Source organism: Juglans regia, chromosome 5 (assembly GCF_001411555.2).
Source record: "Juglans regia cultivar Chandler chromosome 5, Walnut 2.0, whole genome shotgun sequence".
Classification (NCBI taxonomy): Eukaryota; Viridiplantae; Streptophyta; class Magnoliopsida; order Fagales; family Juglandaceae; genus Juglans; species Juglans regia.
In genome coordinates, this window is record NC_049905.1 from 19,942,036 (window position 1) to 19,953,052 (window position 11,017).

At 34.2% G+C, this 11,017-nt stretch overlaps 1 protein-coding gene across 4 annotated transcripts; it reads left to right on the forward strand.

Annotated features, from left to right (window-relative positions):
- Positions 1–2,953: 2,953 nt before the first annotated feature.
- LOC109019799 lies at positions 2,954–10,045 on the forward strand. 4 transcript variants are annotated; one of them, XR_004801515.1, is made up of 8 exons: positions 2,954–3,210; positions 4,413–4,520; positions 4,616–5,275; positions 6,643–6,722; positions 7,620–8,081; positions 8,193–8,279; positions 8,369–8,536; positions 9,615–9,632. XR_004801515.1 is itself a non-coding variant. In XM_035689991.1 (8 exons), exons 1-8 carry the CDS (start codon positions 3,204–3,206, stop codon positions 9,636–9,638), a joined length of 1,527 nt encoding a protein of 508 aa, XP_035545884.1. In that variant the 5' UTR covers positions 2,954–3,203; the 3' UTR covers positions 9,639–10,045. The 4 variants fall into 4 exon arrangements, 2 of the variants coding, with proteins under 2 accessions (XP_035545884.1, XP_035545883.1); XR_004801514.1 differs by having other exon boundaries at positions 8,386–8,536; XM_035689991.1 differs by having other exon boundaries at positions 8,442–8,540; positions 9,615–10,045.
- The last annotated feature ends 972 nt before the right edge of the window (positions 10,046–11,017 follow it).

The following is an 11,017-nucleotide window of genomic DNA, read 5'->3' on the forward strand; positions in this document are numbered from 1 at the left end:
AAGTGGTTAAACACAACTCCTTAATTCCTTTATTCAAAGCTCTCTGCAGGACAAACACCTCTGAAAACAATCATGCACAGGGCTTATCCAACCTTAACTTAATCATAAGCAGTTAAATTATGTCCATTTCCATGAATTCCAATCTCTGCTTTTTTATATTCACTGAACTATTCTTTCACCATTACTTAAAAAGAAGAGTAAAATAATCACAGGGTTTTCAATTATATAGATCAAAGTACCATTTTGCAGCTAAGAATTAAAAGTAGATCAACATATCCCATCTTCACTATATCTCTGCCAAGCAGCCAAAAGAACACAGTTTGTCACAATGCCACTACAAACACAAACATTTAGAATTCATTATCTGGAACAAAACCCCTTTTCAGCATTTCATCATGGAACTGAAGCGTCGCCCTTCAAGTTGTCTGGGTGATATATCCGTTTATCTAGAAGGTGAGACTTTGCAAATTCATATGTGATAGTACCTCCAATTGAGCCATAATCAAAATGATCTTAATTGTGTAATTTATATGTGCATTCGAAGATTTTTTTTTTGGTATGATTTTTTTTTTTTTTTAACCAAACAAGTCTTGTCTGTCGAACGAACACATTTGATTCAACCCACAAAATTATTATGTCAGTTTTGAGTTTACTTATAAAGTACTCAACCCAAATGACCTGTCAGGATTCAAACTCTAAATAGACAAATTTCTTGCAGTCTATTTATATAAAAAAAAAAAAATCTTTTTTGATGAGACTCACTTTTTTATAAAGGACTTGTACCTTAAGACATTTATTTGGAGCTTGTACCTAACAATATATATATTTAATACCCTAAAACTATCAAACTTTATACACCTTAGAGTTATATTTTAATTGATATGTCCTCTATTTCGATAGCAAAAGAGAGGGCAGAGTCGTAATTTCCAAACCTTAACAATTATGCCCTTAATTCATATAGTAATAATAAAAAATCTAGTCATCATAGTTGAAACGTTTATCCTTGAGAAAGAAATAATATGCTACAAATGTGCTAAATAAGAAAGGTACGGATTAAAAGTCTGAAACACCTCCAATTCTCTACCATATAACTCTTTATTTTCGATTGATAATTGTATATCCGACGCTTTAAGGAACCTAGCACACCTCTCACTCTCTCTCCCTTCTCTCTAGAGCAGCCTCCTCCTTCAAAAAATCCCCCTCCCTCCCTCCCTCCTCCTTCTTTACAGTTTTTTCTTTTATTTTTTCTAGTTTTGTATGTTTTTCTTTTGAAGTAAAGCGAAATGTTGATGTATTGCTTTTTGGAACCCAGTGACCACCAGGCGTCCCACCGCAAGATTCCTAAGATGTCGATTCTTCAAAAAGGAGAATAATCTCGTCGAATGGAGAGGCATGTGAGCCACACGTGCGGTCCAAAGTGTGCACGTGACATCCACACGTCACTGCAAGGGAGTTCTATAGCCACCATGGGCGGCATTTCTTAGAGCAAGGTCATCGATTTCTTTAGACTCGAATGTCTGTTATACTTTCAGGGTGGCACGTGCCACCATAGTGCCCTATGTTTGCTTTTTTTTTTTTTATTATTTTATTTATTTCTTTTAAGGTTGAAAATGTGGATCTACAACTTTCCAAACTGTTTTTCGCTATTTTCCCATGTATCATTTACGTTTTCTATTATTTCTTTTGTTTTAGGTTAATAATAATAAAAAAATAGTCTCTTCGATATTTTGTCCAAAGAGTGAAAGTCATCTTCTCCTCTTAAGAGTAGGGTTTGAAATCTTTGTTTTAGGTGGAGTGTGGTCTCTTGTACAATTTGTCTGTTGAGAGTTCTAGAAGTTAAAACCATATCAATCACAAAAAATTTGTGTACTAGTCGAGCCTCAACCGTGAGTAGTTAGTTTGTAATCTGGGGTTTCCATTGTTTGTATTAGTCACAATTGTAACTTCGCTTTCATGAATGAATGCAATCTATTTCCCATAAAAAAAAGTTATATAAAAAATAAAAAATTTACTGATTGCAACAAATTCAAAAAGAAATTACAATATGTACTTTCTATCTTTTAAAATCCGACTATTAATATTATGCCACATCTATTTTTCATACATTTTGATAATTTAAAAAGGAAAACTAATTCAATCAAATAAAGTAGCAATCCATTCTCTTTTCATTAGTGTTGTAAATGAATAACTCTACTCGAAATCGACATCGATTTTATCAAACTCGAATTTAGTTGATTCATTCATCAAATGATATATTATTAAATACAAAATGATTATTAGACTACAATTACGATACAACTCGAATAAAATTCAACTTAGACTCATGAATTTAACTAACTTCACATTTATTATTATTTTTAGTATTATCTTTACCTTTATTATAATAATAATAATAATATATCAAATATTAAAAAAACATGTTCATAATACTATACATGATATTACTTAAATCTTTATAAATATAAATATAAATATAAATATAAATATTATTATATGAATATATAAATATAAATATAAATATTATTATATGAATATATAAATTATATGAAGATATGTAGGCAAAACATGTCAAATATTTATTAGTCAAATGAAACCATTTTCTACTTTAAGAGTGCGTTTGGATATTAAATTGAAGTGAATTGAATTGAATTGAGTTGAGATGATTAAATATTATTAGTATATTATTGTTTATTATTATTATTATTTTAAGATTTAAAAAAATTAAATTATTTATTATATTTTATATTAAAATTTAAAAAAAATTATAATGACAATTGAGATGAGTTGAACTAAATGACCTAGATTACACCCTTACTTTTCTACGCTCCTTTTCTCGTTTATTCGGTTTTTGTTTTTTTAATCTAAAGAAAAAAAGGATAAGAAAAAATAATAAAATGGAAAGGAAAACATCGTTTAAAGAGCCCAAACAAACTAAAAACAGTAATACAGAGAAGTGAGACATCAGAGCCCAAGTGTTAGAAATTTTGATTGGAACAAGCAAATGAAATCATAGAATTCCCTCTCCCTTCCCACCTTCGGAAAAGTGAAAACGCCTTCCTTCTCATCATCAGTGGATTAGATGTAAACGAAAGTTTGCATTTTTCTTGGCTTCGAGCTTCTTGGCCTAACGGGTCTCGCTTTTTGAGTCTACAGAATCTAGAACTCCTAGAGAGATAGAAGGAATCGCCAGGATTTCACTCGACATGGAAGGTAGCTTGTTCTATTTTCTCAATCTCAACTCATACAAGCGTTTTGGGTTCTTTGGGTTCTCATTTTCTGTTTAATTCTTGTGAATTGCTCCGGATTTCTTGCTTTAGAATATGTAATTGAATTCTGGGATATTGAACAATTTGCATGAACAGATAAGCTGTTGTAATGGTGGAGATAGTTCCCAGAATGTCTTCTTTTCTTTCTGTCCACTTTGGTCCTATTGACGGAGAGTTTTGATCTTCAGGATTTTCGTGTCTTTTATTTCCTATATTTTCTTGGAATCAAATTGGGCATTATTTTTTTCTCGTCCTTTACATGTGATTTTGATCATTTTTCCTCAAATGGTTTTAGTTAATTGAATATAAATCCGAGTAAAATAATGAATCACCATCGCTTGGAAATTTTTGTTCTCTGGGAATGCTTTTGTATTAATGGAGCTTGTATGATTATTTTAAGATGGGTATTTATCTTTCCACTTACATGTTTGTAAAGTTCACGCAATTGAATCATCTCACGAAGGCAGTAGATACAGTCCTGTCAAATTGTTTCACGGTGATAATCATAAAAAAAATGGATTTTATGGAATGATCCTATTGAAGATTTGTATGGAGTTAGCAAGCCTTGTACAGAAATGAGGAACCTGGTTACCTGCTCGAGTTATGGAAGAGTGAGCTAAGTGTGGCCGGTATAACCTACAGTTCTTGAAGCAGACATAATTGTGCAAGCGCAAGAAATATAAGCATAATGTAATATAACAAATATAAGGTGGAAAATAATTAATGTAACCTCAACGGTAAGCACTGTGAAAGAAAATTCTACAAATATCACCAAATGTGATGTCTATTCTTACATTTTAGCATACATATTGAGCATTTTTTGGCATTAGGATCAAGAGTTTTTTTATAAAACATTTAATTTATTGTTCTTCCAGTTCCATAGTTAAACTTCACTATTTTATTGGTGAGCAGAGGGGAAAAGCTTGGATGCTGTTTTATTGTTCTTAAAATCATTTTATATGTCATTGTAGAAAGTGATGAAGTTTCCTGGAATAACTTGTTTGTTTAATTAAGCCCAAGGGCCTATGTCCCATGGAAAGCACTTAAATTGCTGCAATCTTTTTTACACCCATCAAATACTCTGTAGATATTTTGGTAATTTCCTCATTACTAAGGTTTCTTTAGTACTCTTCGATTCATGCTTAGAATCAAGTGGAGTCCACTCTGAAGAGTATAAAGTTTCTTCGGAGAAAGATAAGAAAAGAAGGCTCAAGACACCTGCCCAGGTTATGGCTTTGGAAAATTTTTATAATGGTATGCCACTTCACTTGTCATATCTTATCTCATGCTTCTGGCTCAGTGTCTAGACATTTATTTTTCTAAAAGGAGATTTCTTTAATTTCTCTTAGAGCACAAGTATCCTACAGAAGAAATGAAGTCCCAGCTTGCAGAGCAGATAGGATTGACAGAAAAGCAAATATCTGGATGGTTTTGCCACAGGAGGTTAAAAGACAAAAAATCTTTGAGAGATGAAGCTTGTCCTAGTGGACGACAAGATCATTCAAGTGGTGTTGTTCAGGATCGCGGCAGCGGGCTTGGACAGGATTCATGTGGCAGCACAAAACATGGTGATTACAGGAACGTTGATCCTAGGGAAGTTGAAAGTCGAAGGCTCTATCACAATGATTATCGGGCTGCAGGTTTCACCTATGAGCATAGGAGTCATTATAGAGGAACTGCTAGTTGCACAGACGATACATCTTCAGAAAGTAGCTCATCTTCACAAGACAGGTTGTTTTCCCAAGCTGAGGATCCAGATGATAGGGAAAATTCTAGATACCTAACACACAATGGCATCATTACACCTATAAATACAAATAGTGCAAAAATCAAGGGATATAAGCCATCAGGATACTTAAAAGTGAAGGGTGAAATTGAAAATGCTGCTATCACTGCTGTTAAGATGCAATTGGGGGGTCGTTATCGAGAGGATGGTCCACTGCTTGGTGTGGAATTTCACCCAGTTCCTCCTGGTGCATTTGAGTCTCCAATTCGGAATCCAGTTTGTGGTAAGTTGCGATGCATGTATTTCTGTCTGAGAAAAAAACTCCTAATGAAGTTTTTAGGCAAATGATCCTGTAAGAGTAGAATTTCTTAATGTTGTTAGATCTTGCTTCTTAATTTTATAGTTCTTTTGCAGTTTTCATAATTTCTTTTGTGTGCTTGGGAAAAGATTATTGGTATTTTTTTCTTATTAAAATTCAATGTAGTTTTTGTCTGTAGGCAAATGATAATTGAGCAAGCATAACTAGGTCAAGCCAAGTCCAACAAATACATTTTTGCTTTTGTGAACAGGATATACATAATTTATAAAATAATTATATAATGGGTTTGTATACATTTGCATTAAAATGTAGATGGTGTGATGGTTTTGAACTTGGGTGATTTAGATACTCTGTGGTTTCCATAAGATTGAAATGAATCTCTCCATAAGATTGAAATGAATCTCTTGCATGTGTATGGAATTTCAAAATTTTTCCAGGAGAGGGAGGTTAAAGGAAAACAACATATATAGAAAGCTGTAATATGGATTTCTAAGTATCTGAATTATTTTCTTGGACTGAAGTTGTCACAGCTTTGTTTTATTTATTTTCTTCCCACAGAATGCATCAGCACATGGTTGAAAAACATACTGGTAGGTCTGTGTCTCGCTGGACTATTTCTAATGCAATCTTGCAAAACCTTTATGTTATTTATTTCATTGCTGGTGATGGAGTTATCAATGGTTTGATCTGTGTGTAGATGGTCATTATGTACTTGGGAGACGTACTACTGTTTGAGTTGATTCTATTGGTGATAAGTTGCATATATTTGACTTTGAATGTTAAAGTTTATCTGGTGGTTTCCATTCTGACAGTTTCTTGCTTGCTTCTTTTTAAAGCATTTGGAGACATTCTCTAGCACGTATCTGTGGCATGTTCAGCTTGACATTAGTGTGTGGGAGAATTTATAATTGAAATTTCAAACTTAAAATAAAGAGGAAAAACCCAGCCTTCTCTTTTATTCTTAAGAAATACCCATTACAAATATTTGCCTTTTCGTTGGTAATGCCATGATGCATTATTTTATGAGGTTGCTGCTTTTTCTCTTCCTTGATTTTTTCATTTTAAAGTTTTTATATTAAGGTTCATTCCCATCCCACACACTCAGATGATGAAGGTGGAAGAGGTTGTGGAGTGAGGTTGTTTTTTATAATCTGAAGTTGTTAAATTATCAAATTATGGTTGCAATTTTATTGGTGATAAAAATGTACATATATATATATATATATGCATAGATCTAAATTGTAGAGATGGCTCCTTTTTGCAATTTTCCCAGTAAAACTTCTATCTCCAATGGGTTATAGTCTTATGTCTTATTTTATGTATTTTTGCAGAACCATCCTATGTTGGGAATTCTGCTCTTTCCCATTCTCCTGATATTTCTGGACTGGAAAGGCAACCTAGTCTCAGCAATGTAAGTTTACTTTTTTATTATTTTTTGTTAAGTTCTGCCTCAATCTAGTAAGTTGAAATCTGTTTTTTTCACATTATACTTTTTGTATGATGAGTGTGATGGAAGGGTTGAAAGGATGGGACTGGAAGAGCTTATAGGTTTGTTAAACCGATCACATAAACTCATTATGACAAGGAACGGATTAGATGAAATTAATGTCAAGTTAGAAAATTTGGGTTATGCTTTTAGAAAATTAAGAAATCGGGGTACTTGTACTTTATTCGTTTTGACTTTGAGATGTGAGATTTTTTTTTTTTTTTTTCATATCAATAAATTTACTCTTACTTATAAAAAAAGAGCGACAGAAATTCCAATAAAAAAAATAAGTGACAGAAATGCAGATGTGCCATCTGATGTATCATCCACTTGGAAACAACTTCAAAAAATAAGGAAAGAACATGGGGAGGGATTCCTCTGCCACCGCATGTGGTGGGTTGCCACCTGCAGTTGCCACCATGCAGGAGGTGCCAGGGTGCCTCCCTCCTCTTGCGCAGTGGAGGTGCTGGGTGGCCTCATGTGCACCCCCAGCCTTGTGGTAGAGGTGTTAGTGGAAGCTCATGGGAGGCCACTCCGGACTACACCACAACATCTCCCATGCACTGGAACAGAGCAATTGCTGTATTTATTAAAAGTTTGGATGTTTGAAAGCTCTTGACACAAGAACTCACACCTGCACATTTGCATTACTGGAGAAATTTCTTTTATACTCAAAATCATGGAAGCCCAATAAATTCTCTTGTGAAGGCTTTGCATCAATGTTGGCAGGACTTGCACTCCATGCTGTTCGTATAGTGTTTTCTTCTTCTATAAAAGTTTTAGTGACTTTTGTGTAATTGTTCTCTTTTCCTGCCCTTTCAGAGATATGAAGTGTATAATTCCAAGTTGAGTTCACAGGATTTATGTGTGGAAGGGGGGGCATATTGTAGTAGTATGCATGGCTCTGATTATCAGGATAAGATATCTCAGCACCAATTAAAACAGAATTCAACTGTTCTCAACCATACCAAACCTTTCTCTAAGCGGAACTCTTTTTCGGATTTGTATGAAGATTCTCCCAGAGAAAAAATTGCTTACAATAGCAAGAGGAAACAAAGAATGAGTGGCAACTGTGGTGCTGAAGGGTCGGAGATTGACTCTGTTGCTAACGGCCATGGTCACTATGATGGGAAAATTGGAAGCAAGTTGCATGATTATGATGATGTCAGCCCCAACATCATCAAAAGGAATGAAACTTTTGAATTGAAGCCTTCAATTCTAATACGCAACCTCTGCAAGTCTGCTGATAAAGAAGAGAGAGGGCCATCTATGAGAATGAAAAAGGTCAACCTTTTAGTTCAGACTTTAGGACTGATTTGCTATATTATCCAAAAACTCTTTTATTGATTGAAAGTTCTTTGATTGAGATTCCATTGTTTACGTGAATATGTGCAGAAGAAGAAAGTCAATGAAAAATGGAAGGGTATAGAAGAATACAGCAACCAAGTTAAATTAATAAACCATCCATCAAACAAAATGACAGTGAGTTTGACCTTTGGCCAGTTTTTAATGACATTATGATACATTAACAAATACATGCATCGTGGAAATAATATATACGTACACATCAGTATGTATGTACATGCAGGGGTGTGTGACTTGCAGTGTTTTGCCTTGCTATTGATGCCCCCTTTAATATTGAAGGTTGAAAAACGAGTCAGACCTGATCTTCCTAAGCCAGACTATGTGAAAAGAGCAGCATTAACTGGAATGCCGACATGGAAATATCAGTGCAAAGGGTTGGTATAAATTTTTGCTTATTATTGCTCTCTCTCGTGATAAGACTTGAACCAGTAACCCATTGCATCCTATCCCATGTTTCTTGAGCCAAAGCCAAGTGGCATGTGAACTTGTACATACCTCTTCCTCTATATCAACTCATGCCCTAGCTTTTTACCAAAAAAAATCAGTGCCTTGATTTGAAAATTTTGGTTTTTTCTTTGGCTATTGATATAATGTATCAATGTCTTGGAATAATTTCTATACCCCATTTTAAAGAAATTAAAAAACTCCGATCTCTTATTCTATTACAGTAGTAATTTAGTTTTGAATTCAATGTGTAGATATGGTTGATGGGAAGATATTCTTGTTTTACAATCCTATATCACTGAATCAGATGGGGTATTTATGATGGTTCTTTGTTTTACTTTCTTGGTGCAATTACATCATTGCTATCATAATTTATACAAATCAAAGGTCTTTTTTTTTTTTTTTTTGGTGGTTTGAAAGGGTGGGGGCGGAGCGGTGTGAGGTAGAGAATGGCATTACCTTTGAATGACAGGACTTAACTGCAACCATAATATTGGTAATTTAAAGTCCTAAACCTGTCATGTTGGGGCAAGTTTGAATGTGGAATCTTACTCTACTATTTGAAGTCTCTCTAAAGTGCCAATGTTCTTGTAATATCTGTCATAAATAGTCTACTCGCTAGGCTCTGACTTGAAAAATTTGTACATCTTGAGAGGCATATCCTAGTATTTTATCACATTATGCTTGTTCGTTTCACTAGAGAATGAAATCCTGAAAATGGAAGGTGTTGGCTCTGTTAGGTAAGGCATCTTTGTGATTTGGATGCTGACTTGCCACTTAAATGGAAGCTTTTGCCCGGCTACATGACTGAAAATTGAACACCTACAGAGTGGCTTTTTTTTTTCAAGTGAATTTCTTTTCTTCCTTATTCATTATCTGTTGCCCTTTTAGGGAATTGAAGGGCACATTGTATATATATATAGTCTTTACACGCTTCTTTCCTTTGAATTTTTAATTTTGGGGCTCCATAGCTAATTATTTTTGGACTGCACTGCAAATATCTACTAGATCTGTCATGGGGATTCCAACTAGCTTCAGTGCGGATGAAACTGCAGAAACCAGCTCTTCTTTGTAAGGTTTAATGTTCTCAAAGCGAAGCGCATGTACAGTCCAATGGAGAGTCACTTCTCTGGAGCATTATCTTCATGAGCAACAAAGTTTCCACTGGTTACCAATATCTTCTGCACTTGCAGTGCTCACCAGTTTATGTGTAGAAAGTTCTTTATTTTCTTTTGGATTTTACTGCTGTATGGAGGAAAACGTTGCAAACCAACACGCTTGACTGTAAGAATCATCTGCCTGGATCTTCTAACTATCGAAGTATGGAAAACAATGTTCACGAATTTATCACTGTTTCAGGTCAAGAAAACAATGGCAGTGTTTCTGCATGTGGATTTTCCATGCTTCGATTTATTAATCAGAAGAATTAGTTTATCTCATTCTGTTATTTTTTTTTTTTCCTTTTCCCCATTGTTAATCGATGGCACTTCTTGAACTCCTTGGATATATCACATTAATTACTATCATTTCCATTGTGCATATATATTGGAACAGAAACGTACGCCATCATAGGTTTCTTCTCAGAATGATGCATTTTTTAGCATTGTGCTTTGAATCTTGGTTATCTTGTTTTGTCTTGTGTTGTCTTTGCTTTATTTTATTTGACATTCTTAGCACATGACAACAAAAGACTGAGAGGCTTTCAATGCCAGCTTATAGTGTGGATCAACACCATTGTTGACTTTCTACTCTCACCTTTCATGCCTGGGAAATTCCCTCCCCTAAAATATCGGAGCCAGATACTTGTTAGAAATCTTGTTAGTACAGAACATAAACCAGATTGAAAGAGAAATCATTTTGAAAAAAGTAAATAAATACGAAATCTACATGAAAAAATAATAATTTTTTAATAGTAGATTTTACTATTTTTTAAAGTGACTGTACGACGCTTATGCATTCCAAGACTACATATAGCATTACTCTTAAACCCACAGCTCTTACTGTTCCTGTTTTAAGTGATCAAGATGGCATACTCTTCTTGTTACAAAGTATTTCTGAATGAATACCCCCCATTAAGGGAGGTGACTCAATGGTTTTTGGGTAACTTTTTTAAGTCCCAAGTAGTCTGGTATGTATATACTAGGTCTCAGGTTCGGATCTAAGTATAAATTTACCTTAGATTGTTAATATTAATTAGTCACTTAAAGATTAATTGAATTCTTTGGTAGAGCTAGGGTCTATGGATGGCTCCAACCCAACCTAAAGAAGTGCTTGCAGTTTTCCGTCATCTCGGCCCCTCCTTTTTTTTAGTGAATAAAGTATTATGATCATGTTCAGGTAAGAAAACCACTTCCAGTTGCCCTTATATATATCTAGAAAAATTTAAATGAATACTCAATTTTAATATTGTT